Genomic DNA, 22705 nt, shown 5'->3' on the forward strand with positions numbered 1-22705 from the left:
ACAAGTGGACAGAGTACAAACTGTATCATTATTATGTGGCGAGAGGTTATCGCGTCAAAACAAAGCGATTAGAAATTAATAAGGAAATCCTGTCAATTTCCCTTCCCCGTTTCGGGGAAAACGATACCAGGAAGTGTAATGTTTTTTTTTAGCAAAGATCAAAATCCATTTACAACGATGTAACATTGTTGCTATAGACAAGCTCGCTTGTAGAATATTTTTAGCAAGAAATAGGTAAACCTGGTTGTAATTTCCTAAGATCAAACAACGTGCAGCTAAGAGTTTGTCTAAAAGATCTTCAAAACCCCTTTCGAAGTACTTCGGTTGTGTGTGATAAACATATAATCCTACTGCTAGTAACTACCAGCGCTACCTTCCCAAGAGATCGATTCCTGGAAAGATACATCGTGATATGGCAGTCTTAGCGGTGCAGCAATAGCATCACACATTTTCCCACCCTGAGAATCCCATCGTCACTACCGCACACAGAACCAGACACCATCTTCCACCGCAATTCCTCGAGTCGGCAGCTCTTCCTCGCGGGAACGCAAAACTAGCGCATCCCGATTGCAATCTCAGGTGCTAAGTAGGTACGCCAAATGGGATGCAGAGACACAGAAATGATGACGAAAGGTATTAGCGATTTGCGGTTCGCATGCAGAAGTACAAGTTGTTCCCCTTGGTTGTAAAGGCATCGTAAACGCCCTGCGGGACAGTGTGACGTTAGTTGTGCACTGCTGTTTGTGTTTCCAATGAAGGTATCTTTATCTTTCGTATCATTTATACAGTTGAGCTGTTTGCATAACTTACGTGCCAGGCTTGTTGTTACGATTAGTCGCTAAGTAATCTTCATTCGTTGTGCAAAGTGGAATTCTGTTTAATTTTGATTTAAATTTGAAGATCGGGTAAGGGTTTGTTGTTCGGAACAAAGGTATGAAATGTTGAACTAAGTTTAGAGAATAGTATTAAAAAGAGGAATAAAACCAACAGTGACAAATGAAGCGAAGAAGTAGTAGAATTCTTGACTTCTTATGGTCGACAACATTCAGTCGGGTTTTTTCGGCAAATCGAATTTTTAACCTTACATAAATTCGTCAAATTTACCTATCTTGTACCTTTAATAAGGTACAATTTTAATAATTTATAGACAAATTTTTGGTTTCGGTTTCTACACTTTTGCCACTTACTTACCCAAATCGTTGAGCCCGTAGATTGGACTCAGAAAAACTGTTTCATATTGACAATTTATTTCGTATAGGATCAGTTCAGTAGGATCAGTATATCAGTTTTATAATTTAATTATGATTTTTTGTGAATCAGTCAGATATTTAGATTATCTAAATTCTGCTTTAGATTGCTGAAGAATGATAACAAATGTGGCATACTTTCCGGCGTGGTATCCGGGCTCAGCATCGAAGAATTTATTTATTATTGTTAGAAGCTGAAAATTTTAATGATTAGTTTTTCTGATCAAACTGGACCGGATAAACAAAAACTAGAAAAACTGAAATACGTATAAATTCGTCATAAAATCATAAACATTCCAGCGATAAACGAATCCATCTTGAATTCAGGACAAAATCAAATCGTTCCATTTATTTTAGAATAGAATGGTACATTATCATGATGAAAAATTCCAAACAAAACAAAAAATAAAAATAAAATTAAATTATGGTAAATTGATTTATTGGGCATGTTGAGTATCTCTATAACGTCAAGTATCATTTCCTAAAATTTTCCGGTGGATTTTCTCGTTACTTTTGTTATAGTGAATAAATAAATGTTCGTCGACTGATGGTGAATCGATCGCTTTTTTTCTCTCTCTCAAATAATTGCATACGATGTAAAGTAGAGTTCAGAAAAAATCTTCAATTGGACACAGAATATTTTCCACTGAAAAACGACATTCAGAACAATTAGTTGGCAACCTCGCAATAATTGAAATATTGCGTATAGAGTTCACACCAATCTCAGGTAAATGGCTGTACAAATCAAGGAATAAAAAAGTATGATAAGTGGATCGGCAGAATATTAAAACCCTTGTAAATGTATCAAAATTTGGATGAATAATTAATTTTCCATTAATTGGATTTAATTTTATAGGGTAGACTTTATGTAGATGCAAATGAAATTGGAAAATTATCCTAATACCAATAGATTTTATTGAAAAGCTTCAAATATTACATACATTCTATTGAAAAATTGTTTATTTTATTTTTATTAAAGCTTACTGCTCGCAGTATGAAAATTAACAGTTTAATTGAAAACTTCACATATCCTAAAATCAGCATTATTGATTACTATAAAAAGTTTTGACTATTTGAGGTAAGATAACGTTAAGCAATTAATCTATTCTTACATCACTAATATAATAATACATTTCACTTTGTCACACTGCTATCAACTACCATTCCATAAATTACACGAAAAAAAACCATAAAAATTACAACCACATGACCAATCTGTACGCTTGGTCGCATGATTTTAGATTTGCTATTTGTATTAAGCTGTTCACTGAAGCATACGCATCCATGGGTAGCTTGTAGGTTGAGCACCACGCATGACAATCTGATCGTATGGCTGCGATTTCCATGAAGGTTGGGCTTCTTCCTTCGTACAACAACAAAAAAAACAACCATTATTAACGCACACACACGTCCCTCTAGTGCTGTGAGTAGATGTCCGGTTTGTAACTGCCACATCGTGGAAAGTCCCTCGGGGGCTTTTTCATCTGCTCTACCTCGCCCACTTGCAGCACAAAGCTCATCCCGATACCGAGATGCCACTCGAAGTGACAGTGTACCAGCCAAAATCCTGACGAGACAGAGAGGAAGCAAACAAACAGAAAAAAATGTAGATGATGGGTGTAAAATTAAAATGGTACGAACAAACGTTCCCCATCCCGTGCCCTGCCATTTACCTGGATTGTCCGCCCGGAAGCGGATGCGAGTGTAGCCACGCGATGGTACCGATACGGTATCCTTGTAAGGTGGGTTATGGTCACTGGGCATCGTGCGGGCATGCCGGTGACTCCGCTCGACAAAGTCCACCTTTTCACTCTGCGTCCGGAACTGTGGCAGTTGACCCATCCCGGTTACGATGAAACGGTGACCGTGCAGATGAAACGGATGGTACAGATCGCGGACGACTATTCAATGGAGCAGCAAAGCAAGAGAAATGGTCAGATTAGAGACGGTACGGTTGGCGCACAATAGTAGTAGGAGTAGCGTGCTAGAAGCCCCAATATCGGTACCTTCCGCGTCGTCGATCAGCGACATCTCGACCACGTCATTGAGGGCCACCTTCAGCCGGTGCAGACAGAAGCAGGCGTGGTGCGGTTTGCAGCGCTCGGGCCGGTGCGTGTTGTTGCAGAACATCCCGTCGCCGCCAATCAGTTCCGGTTGCGTGAGCAGCGGAAAGTCCGGGAACACCATGCTGATGTTGTTCGTGACGCCAATGTTGTTGAGCGTGAGTACGACGGCTGGGAAAATACACACGCAAACACACACACAAACAGAGCAAAAATTGTAACCAAAATGGACAAAACCAACGTTACGACACGCTGTTCCGGCGTGTCGCTATTTCGGTGTCACTGAGCGGGCGCAACACTTACTCATGTACCGGACGTAACCTTGGTCGGAGAACAGAATGGCCGGATCGGCGGTGAACGTGTTGAACAGGATGCGGAACGTTTTGTCCGGGGCCGCATCGATCAGTGCATCGTCCCGGTGGACTTCGTGCGATTCCAGATCGGCCACACACAGATCGCCATCGTCCGGTACGTAGCACGTGGCGTTTGGATTGTTGAGTACCTGGCGTGACGGAACGGAACGGAAGCAGTCACCAGTGTTACATCACGCTTTGCTCAATGCCGTGCCGTGCCGGGCAAGTGGATCGTTATTAGTAATGACTATTTTTGCCACACTCGTGTTTTTTTGTTTTGTTTGTGGTGTTATTAAACTTGATGTGTTACAAACAGGTAATGCGGCTGGATGAAGGAAAGCTTTTCTTCGTAAGCTGTTACGTAGTGTTTGGCCACTCGAAACGGAGCATGTCGAGTGGTTCGACATTTATCCGTAGGGGGGACTTTTGCTAATGAATGGGCTTCTCGGCTGATAGCCTAGCAAGGTCCGATACGTTCACATTTGTATAAAATTGGGAAATTTTTGGGGAAGCTCAGAGCAATAAGTACGTAACCACTCCTAGGTAATATCGTCCTAAATATTATGGTTCTTTAGTATGAAAATTATTGGTTGATTTAACGATGTGTTGTAGCTAAGCTCTTTTAGTATTTTTCAGGTTTATTTCAGGTTTTATTCGTTTGAAAACGGTCGAATATATTAAAAAAAAATCGAATATTATAATAATAAAACTCGACCTCGACGGATCTGAGAAGAAAAGTGTTAACCAATGTGATGTGTGTTGTAGTTTAAATCTCCGATAATTGTAATCAATATGGCCGGTCTTTATAAATATTGAAAGACATATAGAACATTACATTAAAGTACATTCACACAAACCATGAAGTGACTTAGAAAAAGGGACATATGGCCTGTGTTGCCTGTCCGGGAAAACTTTGAGGCTTTGGAGCGTGAGCCCAATACGGTGGAGTAATAGGGGAAGGCCCAGGAAGCTGGATTTCTCTATTGTACCCCCCAAGCGCCTCGCAGAGAGAAGAAGAAGAAGATTTAGAAAAAAAACAAAAAATTGACCAAAAAAAAACTAGTAAAAATTGATTAATTAAAGTTGCATTGTTGTAAAGTTGGCTTTATCTCGTGGTTTCGCAGAAAGTTAGCCAACTATGAATAACTAAGAACAGGTAAACAAAATGCTCCAATAACAATAAGAAAGCAATAAAAAGGAAAAAAAGTCACAAATAGAAAAAAGAGGGAAAGTACAGTAATGTATGTTTTGAAGAAATTCAATTGAGCCACTAAACACATCAGTTCTTTGAACGTAATATACAAGCAAGCGCCATCTCGTTACAAAGCACGAAACAGCTTTTTTCCCGAAGATAATGCGCACATTTTTCACTGCACTAAATTATACACCTACAGAGTAAGAGCTAAATGAAGTTGTTTATTCAAATAAATGAAGCTATTTACCGATCGCGTTAGAAATGGAAAAAAAAAGAAAGAGAAACGATCCAGCGGAGAGCAAAAAATAAAAACCCAGGAAAAGTAATGCGACCAGTCCACTAAACGTTTGGCCAAGGAGATAAGTGGGCGATAATGATTAAACGATGAAACAGGAGAAAAAAAAGAAAAGCATTAGATGGGCCAAAAAAAAGCAAAACAAAATAAACGCGTAATGAACGTCGTTTGTTTCGGTTAGCCGTGGAAGAAGACGTAACAGCTATTCCCCGGGTATATGTTAACCAGCTAGATCGTTTCGTTTACTTTGCGAATAGTCCTTTTCATCGTGGGCTAGAACGTAGATGCTGTGGGTGCTACACGGTCCAACAGATACGTTGACACGTTCCACGTCTGCCAATTCGCTGGAAGCTATTCGGGTGGCGAGCGTGGGTGACGATTAGACGTTCACTTACCGTCCCCGTAGGGAATCGTTTGTCCCAGGTAGGTGGCGTGTGCTTCGGGTAGGCTAGTTCCTCTACCGACACGCTGTCCGCTTCATCGATGTACGACAGGACGGCAAACTCTTCCCTTCGCTCGACGTTACAAAAGCCGATGGCACGGACTCGCACCCAGTAGTTACCTACAAAGAGCGGACGGTGGAGAATGGAGAAGGTTGGTGGAATATGGTTAAAAGTTAATGATTCGTGCGAGCACGGGAACGGGAACGGGAACGGGAATGATGCAGCCGTACCTGATTTCTGATTTGCCGACAGGACAAAGTCGTACCGTTCGCCCGAGGTGGAGATGAGCGTATCGATCATGGTGGGCTTCACGGCGCCTCCATCCGTGGCAATTAGCTGCATTCGATGGTTTTCAATCTGAAATGTTCGGAAGTTGTTAGCATTTATCAATGGGAGTAAAATCAATGGAAAAAGAACGCTATTCATATAGTGCGTTGCGACTACCGATAATGAAGTGGCGCGTGCAAAGGAAAATGAAAGGAACAGCAAAAGCATTAGAATGAGTTGTTCGTAAAAGTATACTTTAAATTACTCAATGCTAATTTATAAAACATGTTTTTAGTTGTGGTTGAATATTTATATCATTCACTTAATTGCTTGAAAATCATTTAACATTTTTTTAAACTAATTTTTTGTTTGGAATTTTGTAGGCTATTTTCACACCATTTATAGAGTATTATTGAAATTTTTCCGGTCATCTTATAATCTGTTTAGGGGGTTTAGGGGCGGGGTTGTGTGTGATTAAATGCACTGAAGAACTGGCTATTCGGCTTCATGGTAAAAATAAGTATAGATACTGTCTGGTCGTTCTTAACATTAGATTGACCGTCATTTTGAGTGCAACGCTTCATTTTCGTCACAATATTTTTTGAGGTTAAACAATGCTAAGGTAGTTGAAAGATGAATTTTACATACATATTCTATCGTACGATCTCCAATAAACAATAAAATATACTAAAGCTCTTTGAAATTGTTCAAAAATTAACCACGAACGAAAACCGCTTAAAACGCTTGGTACTTCTAGTGTTAAGCTGCAAAAAACAAATGTTTTGTTTTGATCGAAATATAATAAAATTTCTAATATACTGTATTGAAAGTGTGCAAAAACACGTTCTTTCTCCAGTCCAACGAGCTGTTTTTGTAAAGTTTTTTTCTCACTTGTAGTTTTTTTTAAATCTATAAAGAAAATATTATCAGCTCATATTGACGTCTGGTTTTTCGACCAAAGTTTGAATTATTCATTTGTGGATACTTAATTCGGCACAAATAATAGCTATGGGAAAGTACAGACTTGGTGCATCAAGCACAATATGTTTGCTTCTAGCTAAGATTAATTCTAAAGCTTCCAAGAAGCAGGGTTCAAATTAAATTAGATGCAGGTTTTATGTTAATGAAAATCAATATCAGTTCATTTTTTTGCGCTAAGTTCAATTTTCTACCGACAACAAATTTTTGGTAATTTCGTAATATTTGTTGGAATGGTTTATAACTTTTTTTAAATATAGGTATTTTTTGTTCGTAAAATTATGTAATTTCCACTAATTTCCTCGATTTTGTAAACTATTTTCACACTACTTACCTGTAGCTGGAAGGGACAAAATTGACTGCCACTGCTAATCAATCGAAAACGATAGCGAAAACCTTTCTTCACCCGATACACTGTTAATGGTGCTTGCACTTGCAGTTCTTGTTCCTCTTCCTGCAGAATAAATGAGATATTCAAATGAGATCACGCCAGTTGCACTGTTACACTTGCACTTGCAGTCTCTTTTTGCTTACATCGAAATGGCGCCCGCGCCCATTTATAAGTATCGAGTCCATCCGCACCGTACTGCTCTGCAGTCCTGGCACAAATTTCTCCACCAGATCGAGCGTCCAGTCCGAAATCACGATGTGATGTTCGCTTTGATCGTAATCGTACAGCTGCCGATTGATGTCGTTAGGCGATCGAACCACGAACAATCCGTAGTGTCCGTTTGCTTTTTGATGGCCCGCGTGTGAGTGGTAGAACTGGGTGCCCGGTTCGGAAGCATTAAACGCGTACCGAAAGCCAGTGCCGTGCGGGATTGGACACTGTGTTATCATTGGCACCCCATCCATCCAGGGCGTATCGTACTGGTGTGCACCGTGCCAGTGAATCGTAGTTTCAAGCCCCTCCATGTGATTAATCACATCCACCACGACCAGATCGTTCCGGCAGACGTGTATGGAGGGTCCGGGAATGCGTCGGTTAAGTGCCAACACGCCACGCTCCATACCGTCCGCCGTGATGCACTGTGGGTGAAAGCAGTGGCTCCGGTTACCCCAACGACAGTCACCACACGCCCTGTCGAGGTGGAACACGATGTGCCATGTACCATGTAAGACAAACTCTTGTGCTGAAGTAAACGAGAACGATACTTACGATCCCATCGCGGCATATTGTTCCGCGAACCAACGGAAATAGCACACCCGGGGTGCTTCCTGCTCCGTACAGACACGATCACACCCGGCACCATCATGAAACTCCGCAAGACGTAAGGGAATCGGTCGGTCCTTTGCTAATCTAACCGTATGCAAAAGTCGCGGACCCGCCATAAACTTGCCGATGGAAGGAAGAACTATCACAGACAACAGAAAAACACACACCCTGGAATGCTAATTCTATTCTAGTAACCACTAGCTCGCAACAGGTTACACTCACCCGCATTCGGGTAGGTTGTATGTCGAACCAGAAACACCACGCACACGGCCACGACTAGCAACCAGATGGGGAAGTAGCTACATTTGTGCTCCATCCTTTCACAGCAAGCAGTCCACACGTACTGACCACCGGTACGCTTGGCGGTAAATTTCGGGCGCAATGGTTGTCGAAATTTTAGCAGCCGTTATCATCTTCCTTGTCGGGATTACACGTTTAATCAATTGTACCCTCAACCATGGGCTGTTACATCACTACGACACAGCATCGTGATTGGAACTCGGAACTGACCCAGCATCACGCGTGGGGATTGCGGTGTGTGTGTGTGTGTGATTTATTAAGAGCTCAACCGGCTACGTTTGCTTCCTTAATGAGCATTGATTTGAGGCTCTGGTACACGGTGATAAGAAGAAATTTCAAAAGGGAAGAATGTGAAAAATGTGGTACCAGAAAGAAGGAAAAGAAAAACCATTCATGGGACAAGCTTTTAATTGGGAAGATTTGCCATGTTCCAGACATGGAAGTGACGTCGTTAGTAACAGACTGAGAGTTGATTAAATTTGTTAATTATTCCGAAGAACAACATGCATACTATAAAATGGTATAAAAAAGAATCGTCTGGAGCGTATCTGTTTGTAGTTTTATTGTAAAAAAGGTTAAAAATAATTAGGCAAAATGAAATTAAACAAAAAAGCATTTTTAGTAAGAAAGTTGTACAGTTAGCAATTATCAGTAGTACACCAATAACATGGTAGAAAAGGGCATACCTGACATTTTACGGCATTTGGGCTTGACTAGTGGTTTGGTTATAGTAATTCTTTAACACGATAGAGTCAGTATAAAATCACTTCAAAGGTTCATCAAACATAAATACATAAAAATGTGAGTGAGTTGTGAGTTGTGATAAAGTGAGTTTTGGGTATGGAAATGTTAAACATTTGCTGAACTAGCATTTACAAATTAAATTTTATTTTATGTAAGTTTTTTACATTTCTTGTTGTGTTTTGTCATCTTTTTACTGATTTTTATACGTTAATGAGAATTTATTCAGTACATAATTTATTTTATGGAAGAGTAAAAATTTTGTGCAATCCGTACAACAAAACTGCTTCTAGCTAGGTTTTTTTTTGCTCGGTTAGAACAGCCTGGCCGTATCAAGATTCTAGCTAGGTCCATTTTGAGGTAAAAAAAGCGAAAGTTCGAATCAAACGAGATGCGGATTTGATGAATATAAATTTCACTACCACACGCAATATGGCCAGGGCGTTCCTTATGAAAAAAAATTCACTACCACCGTATTTTTAAGTGTTTTATAGCTTGGAAAAACTGTTTTTTCCTAAACCCTTTTTTCTAGCAAATTTTATTGATTTCAAATGAGTTTATAACTGCTCCAATTTATTTTACCTCTTTTTAGACAATTTTTTTAAATTATTTTTAGTGTCATTTTAATGTGATTTGATCTTCAAATCTTGGTGTGTCAAATCAACTAGGAAAGTTCAGGACTTCCTTAACTTCTCAAAAATAAATTATTATCCTATCACAACATTTTAAGGCCCACATAATTAAATTTAAGTTTGAAATATGTGATAAAAAATTAAATACTTCAGGCGTGTTGTATTACAGTTTAACATTGCATACGACTTTTATAACGACAGCTGTGTCAAAGAATTAAGTGTAAAATCAATAAATAACACACCGCACTCTACCGTGACGTTGAAGCCTTTGCGATGCGAGCGTGAAGATTTCGTTCGAACAGAAAACTTCCAAATTACAACATCTTTACCTAATCTGTTGTCTCCTGGTGGTGCAGAATAAGACCTACACATGTATAAAGCAAAAGAAGAGGAACGAACAACAATAAAAGAAAAACAAAGCAGATTTGTTTCGTTCCACTATCGCGCCCTATCGGTACTAACAGCACATATGTTGCTGTAGGTTCTGTCCAAAAGACGCTGAACCATATCAGTGTAGCAAGCAGCAGCAGCAGTAGTCGACAAACATGGTACATGGTTCTTTAATTAATTTCTTCAACGACCACGAACGGGGTAGATGCGTTGAAAAGTTTTAAGTTGTGACCTAAAACATGGCCAGGAATTGGTATTCTTTTTCATTCTTTCGTTTTTTAGAACATTAGCGTGTTTCTTTGCTTTTTCCAGTTGCCTTTTCCCTTTGCGCAAGAATCATGAATTTTTATGTTTGTAAGAAAAAGAAAACAGAAATAACGCGTTCACGCAAAAGCATACAATCATGCTGTAGGGTAGTTTTCGGTGTTTGTACATTCTTTTCAAGAAATGTTTTTTTCTTCTCCATTCTCACACCTCAGCAGGACAATATTTCCATTCCACGTTCTAGAAAGATCAGTCTATTCACCTTCAACGGGGTCTCATTCCATCCGGTTCCGCTGTTCGATGATTTGTTTGCTCGGCACACACCGGCATGTGCGGACCGTTGTGCAAAAAAGGCCGCAAAAAGAGACGATTCTATCGCTCCTTCTTGTCTATCGCTTCCGGAACGTGTGTTATATTTTTTCCCCTCCGTTCTGTTGCTTTCTTCCTTCGTGCTTGGTTATCGTGTGCCAAAAAAGGACTTGATATGAATTTGAATTTTACACATCTTAGACAAAAATTCTAACCACGTGCCCTTGGTACGCTTCAAAGAGATTCGAATACATCGTGCAGTAATATCATCACACCGTACAGCCGGATATACTGGTGGATATTTCCAATTTTTCGAAGGAATTCATTACCAAGTTCTAGCGTAAGTGGTTCTATATAGCTAACCCCTACCAGCAACCCCATTTTGAAATGACAATCATCCCAGTGCGTTTTGGAGAGAAGTTTACGGCAAACCATCCGCTCTTTGGTTTGGAGAGGAGTTTTGGGCACAAAAAAAGAAGCGCGTGTTAAACTCTCGAAGGATAATCATGGTGCGAAGGCATGTTTACCGAATGCATTATCGTTTACGCTGAAGTTTGAAGCCGCACGCTAAATATTTCAACAAACAGATACGCGACGCCAAAACCGCCGTGTGGCATACGCAATTAACACATGCTATTTTCTTTCGTTTCCGCAAATTTTCTTCAGTTTTCTTTTCGGTTCGTGCCATCGTAGCCATGTGGTTGCTTGGGTGAGTGTCAACCCCGCTTGCAAAGTAAATCCCAAAAGTGGTTACGGTAAAAACAGCAGGCGGTGGATTTACCATTTTTCCTTTGTGCATCGAAATGAAGCTTTGTGTATTTGATTAGTTGGGTGTGTGTGTGTGTGTGCGCGCTTGTTGGTGAGACAGGATGGAAATCAGAATTTGGTTGTTTTTTTTTGTTCTGCTCTCCTTTGGGAATCGGGTTGGATAGTAAAAAGTGTATTTCCCCTAGTTAGTTTCCCGCTTGTTACAAGATTAAGGAATGATGTTTGTGGTGATTCTTTCCACCACTCGCAGACACCCCAGAAGAAGGGAAAGATCCCTTCCCCGGCAATCGTGTGTAAGAGGTGAAGTTCTGTGTAAATTAGTTCCGGGGCCTGATTCGATTAAAATCTGTGACCGACTGTTGTACATTTATACGTAAGGAGGCATCGTCGAAGGGTCGAAGGATAAGTTGAGTGTACGGTCGTGGCCGCACAGATGGATAATGTACGATGAAGTGTTTTACAAATTGACATCGTTGAGCGAGTGGAAAAGAACTCCCGCCCTCGGGGTAGAATTATGATTTGTTTTATGCACTTTCTAAGATTCGTTGTAATTCGCTCCGTTTTACCCTCTTCTTGATGAAACACGTCTGGTTGGACGAAAGTTGATCCAGTGTAGAACAACCTCTTGATGAGTGATTCCAAAAAAAAAAATCCGAAATAGTTTTTGGTGTTTTTAATTCAAATTAGTTTTTGTTATTTTTTCTACTACCTTTACGATAACGGAAACATTTCTTCAAATTTGACTTCAATAACTTAATGTTATCCTTGTCTCTTGCTTTTTCTTTTTCCTTCACTGCCGCTTTGAGCTTACATTAGCTTTGTCAATTTTCATTGTTATTCTTTGTATTAGTTTAAGGTTGAAATAGGATAGGGTCATTCTTAAGCCTAATGGCAGATATGTGTAATAATAAATAAATAAGTAAATAAATAAACTATTTGGTTGTGATGTACCAGAATACATTGTAATCAACTCATCAATCTCTAGAAAAATTTTAAGTTTTATTCCTATAACATACATTATTTATTTTTTTCTATAAGAAATTTATCAGGTCGTATTGTATATAATAATTGGAGCTTTAAACTAGGATAAAATTCACATTTATTGATTTACTATCACCTATACGAAATTCTTAAACTTATGAAATAATCTACAGTATACTAAAAACAAACGGCCATTTTAACAGTCAATCTGAGCAAATCAATTCAATTGTACAATGTAAAACAAATAATTAAACCTTTATGAAAATTACGCTTTCAGAAAAGTATATGATGAATTATGTATATTATTCAAAAGGATTCTTCTTCTTCTTGGGCTGCTCAGGATTCCGTTTCAATCATTTTCCAGGAAACTCGGTCTAAGGTTGCAGTTGCTGCATCCGATCTCCGACAAGTTGGACTCCACCTGATCCAGCTGACGAGCCATGTGCCATGTTATCATATACCCCAGCCATCGTATCCTTCAGGCTCTTGACAACCGTAAAACAACGTGGCAACGTAAAACAGCTCAGCCCGCTCGGGGTTCATTTTCCTTCTCCACACACCCTGTTCGCATATACCGCCAAAGATAGTTCTTAGCACCCATCGTTCGAAAATAAGCAAGTGCATTGGCGTCCTCCGTTAGCATAGTCCAGGACTCGTACCCGTACAGGACTACCGGAAGTATCAGTGTGCAATCAAAAACAATTCCGATCGATAATTCCAAGCCATGAATCAATAGCTATACCATTACAAACATTGAATTTATATAACATATTTAACATTCATATTTTAGTATTTCATGAAGTCCTTGCGCTTAGAACGAATGAAATGCAAATCGGTGCACTTGAAAATACAGAATTTTATATTCAGTCACGCTTAGAGATTAGCAAACGTCAAACAATAATAAATTAGTTTAAATGAACGATCATACTTTATTCGAAAAAAAGCTTTAAGACAAAAGGTTGCTCATCCCTGGCATCGTTAGTGCAAATGCTTGTTAGAACAGAAAATGTGACACTATTGCCATGCTTTTTTTTCCTCATCATCTAATGTAAGTAACGATTTTAATCGTGACAATCATGAAGCAAAATTGTTCATCGTAGCGATTTATTGCTTTCTGAGGGGCAATAACGTACCCACCAAACAACCGTGTTGTAGGGAATGTTTGAAAAATAGCAGCATGTTGTCTGGAAAACGTTTGCAAAATTTGTAATTCGTTATGGGTTTACAGCGCGTAGCTGATAAGAAGCATTCATTCGGTCCTCATGCAATCAGCAATAGTGAACCAATATTGTCCATATTTCTCTTTATAAATTTGAAAAAAAAAATAGTCCCCTCGATGTGCTTTTCACACTATTTTGTCCTTTTCATATGAAAGTTCCACATCACAAAGACACTTTAAAATTCTAACAGCAAAATCTGTTTCAAATGCTAAAAGAGCTCTGAGACATTTTCCTGCAGAAGCTGGAACGATGCGTATGATAATTTCTGCCCTCTCTTTTGCGTACATTTCTTGTGAAACGCACGTCCAAAGTAAACAGTTTCCCTCGGTGAAATGCAAATATTTGTTCTCCAGGAAAACTATATTCATGTCGGTGTAATCCTACTCGATCCCTTTAGTCTGGGCTGGTACCCTAGGATTGGTACTGAAATCTATGCTGGATTCCGACCGTTGATTACGTATCCTCAAAAGACCATAGCGTCGGTTGCGTAGGACGTTGATTTTTCTGCCCATAACCCGAAGGTGTAAGTCGTTAAATTGCTCTACAAACACACTGCTACCCTTCGGTTTCACCAGACCCCTGCACACGACGAATGGCAAATTGATCTAAAACATCCTGCGGTACCACTACTGCTGAGAGCCAATTAGGCAAATTACATCAGCTTACCGTTTGTGAATCGTAACCATGGGGGTGAACCAGCTCGGAATGGGTTATGACGAGTGGCTAAGACATTTGTACGGGTTGCTTTCACCGTTTAGGGCAACAGTTGTTTGTGCGAAAGGTTAATGCATAGACTTCTGACTTTACCCCGTGCCCGGACGTCAAATAACATCTGCTAAATAATGTGGCAGGTTGCGTGAAGGCTAAAGCGTATTGAAGAAATTTGTATTATTTATCGTGTTCTGCAATCTGTAATGACTTTCGTTTTTTTTCAGTAGCCAGAAGAAGTAAGGCGATCGTATTCAGATTTGGGTTCCCCATTTTTAACTATTGCTGGGTGTTTTAATGAAAAATTTTTTGGAAAATATAATACTACAACCATGCATTTAATAAACATGTTTTGGGATAGAAATTAAACATTAATTATTTCATGTATATTATCATGTTTAGCTTACATTCCCGTAATGGCTTTAACCTCGTCACATGGTTTTCAAAACTTGCTGTCTTTTTCTTTGCTCGACATCCCACTAACAATATACAGTATGTAGACTGGTAAATCGACATTATTTTTTATTCATAAGAAACAACCTGGCCGCATTGTACGATACAATCATGTTTGCTGTCATGCAAAAAAGGTCACGATATGTCAATCAGTTTCGGTTGATTAGCAATTTGAGCTGAGGCAAGGTGTTGATCGTTAGTAGCTGTGTCAGGTGGTGATGTCTTGATGGGTTGTATTGGTGCATTTATACGTGTGTGTGTGTTTGCATTGAATTTGCTGTGTATAGTAAAATGTCGTGTTCATGTTTTTAATTAAAAAGGAAAAGGGTAAGTGTTCAGACCCGCATGGAAATGTCGATGCAAAATAACTGAAACGTGGTTCATTTTTTACAGACATATGCTTGTTTGCTAAAAAAAATTAATAAGTTAAAGTAAAAAGAGATACAAAAAACTGTTTTCTTTGTAGCGTATCAAAGAAGCTTTTGAGCTTTTTGAGAAAAAGAAGTATAAATGTTCAATTAACGCAAGGTATTTTATGAACACATGTTCAATACGTTTGTGTTCTAATTTGTACTAAATTAGAGATTGCTTCAGGGAAGACAACTCATTGCATACCTTTCAGGCGCTTTGCTGATAGCTCAAAGAATGTGTACGAAATGAGTCGACATGTGATAAGTTTCTATCACACGTGGTTAAGTGACGTAATTTGCATTGTTTCATTGAGAAAAACTCCTCCAAATGCTATAAATATAATTCACAATGATACTAATAATTGGCACGTTGTTAATACATTGTCGTCCTTCAGCGGTACGCTCCATAATACAGCCTTCGTTAATGGGGTGAGGATTTCCGTCCACGAGTAGGTTGTGTGATTGAGCGATGTAATTGCGTGATGTGCCGATTAAGCTGCCAGTAATAACTGTCTGATCGATAGCGATGAAGTATGAAATCGATAAATGGCTGAACGTTGATAGAACATAGAACAGTTCATTTACGTACATATCATGTTTCAGAAGCATGTGTCGAATTCGATACGGGTGTGTGCCCTTGGATTGTATTGGGTTGCGGTTTGGTTAGAGTGATTTTATCAGACACTAATTTGACGTGTCAGGTTGTAACCGTGAATGGTACAACAAAACGAAACAGTATGTAACTATCGATAAAATATTATTCATTTCATTAGGATTGTCATCGTTTAATAACTATAGCAACTATAAGGATAAAGGTACAATTCTCAATGTTAAAACTAACAAAAACACATTTGTACACAGTATAATGCAAATAAATGTCTTTCGATTAAAAAGCAATTGCTTCTACAGTTACTCAGGATGTTGTTTAAACAAACACCAACTCATCATCCTAAGAGTAAAAATCGTGACCAACAAGATGCAGAGGGAAACGTTCAGGCAAACAACATCAAATAAATCCTAACGAATTTCTAGAGCCTAGAAGATGCAAACAAGCCAGTTGAAGCATGAAATCGCAAATAGGGCCGTAGTACAACAAGCTCAGAATGAATGATTTTTAGGCTTGAGGTTTGGCTCTTCTTTTTAAACACATCAAAATTGCCGAATATATTTTTTAAAGGTACAACAAAACGAATACGTTGTGAAATCCTTTGTTAGTTTTGGTATTTTTTTTTCGCTTCTTTTGTGTAGCACAACATCTCTTACATTACCCGAAATTCGCTGATCAAATGATTTGATTAGTAATATTAACAAATGCCTGTGTATTTACAATATTTCACATTCCTCCCCCATGCCAATCATATCAATATAAAGACATCTCTCTTAATCGTGGTACAGGGCAAAGACATTAACCTTTCGAATGCAGCACAAAATGCTTCAAGACGGAGAAACGTTTGTTTGAAGATAAATTCAAAATTTATTCCTAGCCTAGGAACACGCTCAAACATTAGCTTTTGGCGATAAATTAAGGATCACATCGCATTAGGGTACCGCACTATTGCCTTGCTCACTAACAGTCTCCAGCGGTGGTTGATAGCTACCACACCGGGGGAAGTCGGCTGGCGGTTTGAGCATTTCATCCGGTTCACCAATCTGCAGCACCAGCCCCATACCGTTGGCAAGATGCCATTCAAAGTGACAGTGCACTAACCAGAAGCCTGCAAACAAAGCAAGGTGAAGAAATTCGTTTCCAAAGAAATGGCCAACTTGAACAGGAGAATGCTGCTTTGGTTTGCACGAGCTACCTACCCGGATTGTCCGCACGGAACCGTACCCGTACGTAGCCCCGGTTCGGTATGGACATCGTATCCTTGTACGGTGGACAGTGCGCGTTTGGACGCCGAATGGTTTGCAGGTTCCGCAGGTATGCTATCTGATCCGTAAGGATGTCGCTCGGAAAGCGGCCAGTATCGGTCACTATAAATCGATGACCGTGGAGATGAAATGGATGGTAGAACTTTTGTCGCACTGCAAAATGGCAAGAAGTGGTACATCATGGTGATATCAATCCCAATGGTGGTATACACTGCTCCAGATGCAATTCCACTGTCACTGTCCAGCTGTAGCTTACCCTTCGCCGTATCGTACAGTACGATCTCGATGACATCGTTGTGTTTCACCTTCATGCGGTGAGTGCAGAAGCACAAATGGTCATCGGTGCAATGGGCCGGTTTGTGGCTAACGTTGCAAAATTGTGCAGTCTCGTTGACTATCAGCTCGGGTTGGATCAGCAATGGGAAGGATGGTGGCACGAAGCTGATCATGTTCGTTGCACCGATCGTGTTGAAGTCATCTGTGACGGCTGCAAGCGTAAGGATGCATTCCATTTAATTACTGAGCTTGTTTTCTCGAACCGTCAGCAAAGCTCCGATTATGGCTGGTCGTATTTCAGTGCCATTTCTTGGTACGAGAGTGGTATGGCAGCCTTGGTACAAATAATCACCTTTGGCTTCATCCTACCGGAGGCTTTTCCAAGAGCTACACCATAACTCATTTAATTAGTGACAGCATCTTCATTAAGTCTTGCATATTTTCTCATAGCTCTTACGGCAATGATACTCTTACACATAGTGAAGAAGTGCAAAGTGTACACTTTCCGGAAGGGTAAGGTGATGGAAGTATGTTATAAATTAAATAACTTCCAAACATAGTCTTCATAGCTTTTAAGCTATCAGCAATTATGATGTGATGATGCTATGTACACAACGACTTCACGAGGGCGGGTCTTTTTGCCAGCGTTTATCCGTGCTGACCGCGATATACTTACTTGCAAAATGGCTGAAACCACGATCCGAGAACAGTAGACTATTATTCGCTTTGATAACATTAAATCCAAGGAAAAACGTATGATCTGGCACGACGTCGATAAGTGCATTGTCCCGGAACACCTCGTACGATTCCAGATCCGCGGCACAGATGTAGGTATCGTTGGGTGTGTAGCAGGGTGCGGTTTGGTGGTTAAACACGATACCTTCCGGAAATGGTTCGTCGTACGAAGGCAACGGTACCTTCGGATAGGCCAACGTTTGTTCCACCGTCAGTCCACTGTCCGGGATGGACGATTCCACTGTGCGGTAGGACAGGATGGCAAAATCTTCAACGCGCATTGGATCGCAGAAACCGATCGCCCGGACACGTACCCAGTAATTGCCTGTAAAGTGAACGCTTAAGTTGGTAGAGTAAAGCTACGTAAGATAGCCGGAATGCTCACCCGGAGGTTGGTTAGCTGTCAGCACAAAATCGTATCGTTCGCCGGAGATGGACACCAGCGTATCCACGGTGTACTGGGGTTGTACCGTTCCTCCATCGGTGGAGATGATTAACATACTGTGATTTTGTATCTATCAAACGCAATTGTTTTGTTATCATGAAAATGAATCTTTTTTCTGAATTTGTCAAAGGACAAAGTTTTACTAATTATCTATTATCATTCTAACACATAACCATAAATATAAAATCGTTCAAGGAACTGTCCATGTGCAATGAAACATTTTCAACTAACCATAGTTTGGTCAACTTTTACTCGTCTGATACAGCATTGCCATAAGAAAGTACCAACAGATTCTTAACATTGAATCTAATTTCCAAACGATTTTGCCTATCAACTCATTTGTTATAAGTGCTGCAACCAAGATTCCCTTGTTTGAAAGTCGGAATAGCAAAATGTATTTCCTAGTGCAAGTATTGGAAATAAAAATAAACTTACATTGATTAAAAGTTCGCTACGTCGGAACATTTTTTATGATCTCTATACAGTGGTGTAAATTATTTCTTTATCATTTTTTTATAAAATTTAGAACGATTGATATTAAAAAATGAGTTCAAGTATTTCAACATAAATGTCCTAAACGTATTTGGTACATGCCAATTAGGAAGAGCTCATTTATCGTACTATTACTAAATGCACTACAAATTTTTCAATGAAAATTTTTATTAAACATACGGAAAAATATTCCTGTAGTTCATGAAGTGGACACAAAGAAGTTAGAAAAGGGTGGTTTTTAAGAAAAGATACCTCCTAATTATGAAACGAGTTATTTTTGCCTATTTTTACTGATAAATTACTGGTACTTTGCATATAAAACATATAAAAATTAATTGAAAAATTCAAGAGCTCGTCGATGAGTAATACATTTGGTAAATATGATGAAGATGTCAGGTTTTTGAGAACTACTGGGTACCAATTTGCAAAGCGTTCCTATGTGAAAAATGAGTTTGAACATTTAACATTTTGCATTGGGGTTTCATTTAGTTATGTGCGTGTATACTGATATGATATTTGTACCACATACTTCTGAGATCTTGTGTTTTAAGAGAATGCAAAAGCCGACTTTTTTGTTTTGAGAATGAGGTGTATATGTATATGCATACTATGAAATAATTAATATAAAGAAAGATTTAGTAGCTATAACGAAATTATCTTCCATGATAAAGTAATGTGAGATTCGATGCATGAATGAATTTATTTCCTCTTTGGTTAAATTTTTTAAAACAATATGATATCATATGGAAAAGGAAAGCAGGATAAAAAAGGAATACAGATTAAAAGCTAACAAAAACATTATTCTGGGGTTTTTTTTTCAATTTTTCCTTACGCAACAATAATAGGTATATCAGGAATATCCCAGAAAAGTTCTTTCTTCTTTCTTGGCTTAACGACCTCTAAGGTTACACCGGTCATTTCTGGCTAACTTGACTTGTTTTACCACACAGCCGGATAGTCAGTCCTTGCTACGGTGGGACGCGATTAGGATGGGATTTGATACCCGGTACTGTCGTGTGGAACTGGCGATGTATGTGTTAAAATAAACCACCCACTTCCTTGAATAGTTAAATTTAAGGTTTAAGATGCAACTTCTACCAATATCGTCATATAAATCGGAGTTTTTCAGTGAATACATTCAATATACTTATATTAAAACTTGTTTTTAAAAAAAGTTCTTCGTTTCCATCTTATTGCATCAACCGAGCAGCACAGTTTCATTAAGCAAACAAACGAATCAAAACAACCTTGTGTTACATTTTTATAAGCCATCATGCATGTAATGGCAATCGCTGTACCAAATAGCATATAGGTTAGCAATAAATTCCCATTCATACGCTCTGAGTAATTGAGAAACATTGTTCATTCCCAAATTGCAGCTTCGGCGCGCGTGTTTGCAATTGAAATTGCAACTGCACTGTGAAGCAGAATGACCCAAACGGTATGGAATCGCAAATGGTAACTTTCCATGCTGGAGAGTGAAACAGTATGGTGGAAGTGTGCGGACGTAAAGCACGTAACATAATTATAATATTTGAACTACTTTTCCCAACCAACTTGGGGCACATACCTGCAGCTGAAACGGACAGTACTGGCTACCGCTGCTGATCAGTCGAAAGCGGTACCGTTTGCCATATACCACCTGGAACACGGTCAACGGGGCATTCGTTCGAGTACCGGTCGTTTCCTTGAGTAGTGGACGGTAAAGGTGTAACAGAGTGGTGAGGATAATTTTCGATAAATTTTAATTTACAACGCCCTTCCACCGTAGCGGAAAGTGCAGCGTGCATTGTGCAGCGTGTGGAGGTGTAAATTCATTATTCATACATTAAAGTACCGCCCGCGGCCATTGATGAGGATGGAGTCGACGCGCATCGAATCGGTTTGGATGCCCGGTACCCACTTTTCCACCATGTCCAGCGTCCAGTCCGCGATGATAATTCGATGGTCGGACAAATCGTAGTCGTAGTGGCCCCGATTGAGATCGCTCGGGTCGCGAACGACCACCATACCGTAGTGTCCGTTCGCCTTCTGAAAGCCTGCAAGGGAAGGCGCGTTTTGCGAAAAATAATTATAACAAATTGGAAGGAAGGTCCTGTTCGGTGTCACTTACCGGTGTGCGAGTGGTAAAACTGTGTGCCGGCTTCCACCGCGGTAAAGCGATAGCGAAAGGCCGTATCCTGATCTATCGGGCATTGAGTTACCATCGGTACACCGTCCATCCAAGGGCTGTCCTTCTGATGGAAACCGTGCCAGTGGATCGTCGAACCGAGCCCTTCGAGCTGGTTCTCAACGTCCACCACGATGGTATCGTGCTTGCAGACGTGAATTGCCGGTCCCGGAATGCGTCGGTTGATGGTGAAAACGCCACGCTCCAACCCATTTGCCGTGATGCACTGTCGATAGAAGCAGTGCTTTCGATAGCCGAGCCGACAGTGCCGGCAGGAACTGTGCGTAACGATGGGAAAGTGTACGGACAACCGACTGGAAGCATCTGAAGTCCAACATACGGGGACTATCGGTATTGGCTTACTTACGATCCCATGGTGGCGAAATTTTCCAACTTCCAGTGAAAGTGGCATATTAACGGTGGTCCATCAGGTGTGCACGGCCGGTCACACTGTACACCCGGTACGATGCGTCGCACGATGGGTGGAGGCGTATTGATAAGTTGCAGCAGCTGTGGCCACAGTCGTGCTGCGGTAGATGGAATGCGCTGATGAGTTTTGAATCATGAGGATTTTCCAACGAAGACATGCGGTGAAAGTGTCTGGTCTTTGACAAGATTTCATTCTAAGTTGTGTAACACTTTCATAAGACAAATGATTAACACAAATTATTCAATTAAGTTGAAAGTTGAATTCATAATCATCACCGTTTTATATAACACGATGTTCGACGATTAACCGAAACCCAGTTTATAATGTTTTGATGATGTCACGCACAACTTTCAATAACTTTTATTGGTTGCATAATCTGAAACTATAGGACATATCTTAAAACAAAAGGACCCTTTATTGAATTTTGGTAACGATAAAATGGCAGCTAGTCCGTGAGCGGTTTCAAGCCATCAGGAGCCAGGACCTATGTACGTCTGTAAAGTAACTAAAATGACGGTCGCTCCGAGCTGGAAGCTGTTGATAGTAATATCCAAGGTAACTTGAACAGAACCGATGAAAAACTCCATCGGTTCTCCCGCACCAAAGCCAGCCGATTTGGCTACGTAAGGCAACAATGGCCGGTACGACCTGGTCATTGGGTTATGAAAAAAACGATCGCTGTTAATTACCGAATGTTTTGAGGCATTCTTAAAATCAGTATGAAGGGTATGATTGACTCAAATATGATTAAAATGTTCATCATGACGTGTCGGATGTACTTACTGACTCATCCAATGCAGTCTTGTTTGATTTAATGCTGCAAATTACAAAATATTTCCGGGCTCTTCAGGTATTTCACCAAGCAGTGCATAGTGGCAAACGATGTTATTGCCCAATCATTTGCTCGAATGGCTGAGTGTATCGTAGACCCATATGTAGGAACTTAGATGAAATTTGTCAAACAGTACTTGAGGCGAAAAAATATCATTTACATTCTTTAAGATCCATAGTTGTACTTTCCTAAGTACACATGAATTTACTGTATAAAAAAG

The 22705-nt window shown here is 39.9% G+C and overlaps 2 protein-coding genes across 2 annotated transcripts; both read right to left on the bottom strand.

Moving 5' to 3' along the window:
• Positions 1–2619: 2619 nt before the first annotated feature.
• Positions 2620–9095, bottom strand: LOC125766374 (uncharacterized). The gene is made up of 9 exons (XM_049432248.1): positions 8280–9095; positions 8001–8196; positions 7376–7922; positions 7176–7295; positions 5549–5953; positions 3614–3812; positions 3254–3481; positions 2921–3148; positions 2620–2814 (listed from the first exon to the last, which is right to left on the bottom strand). Exons 1-9 carry the CDS (start codon positions 8371–8373, stop codon positions 2663–2665), a joined length of 2169 nt encoding a protein of 722 aa, XP_049288205.1. The 5' UTR covers positions 8374–9095; the 3' UTR covers positions 2620–2662.
• A 7307-nt stretch (positions 9096–16402) lies between these two features.
• LOC125766375 (uncharacterized) lies at positions 16403–21781 on the bottom strand (the record flags this gene model as incomplete). Its single annotated transcript, XM_049432249.1, has 9 exons — positions 16403–16948; positions 17040–17258; positions 17362–17592; positions 18058–18441; positions 18502–18631; positions 20624–20740; positions 20881–21092; positions 21167–21501; positions 21591–21781. Coding segments are annotated over 9 exons (1995 nt in total), but the record flags the coding sequence as incomplete, so codon positions are not given.
• Between the last annotated feature and the right edge of the window lie 924 nt (positions 21782–22705).

The sequence above is a fragment of the Anopheles funestus genome, chromosome 2RL (genome assembly GCF_943734845.2).
Source record: "Anopheles funestus chromosome 2RL, idAnoFuneDA-416_04, whole genome shotgun sequence".
NCBI classification, from domain to species: domain Eukaryota; kingdom Metazoa; phylum Arthropoda; class Insecta; order Diptera; family Culicidae; genus Anopheles; species Anopheles funestus.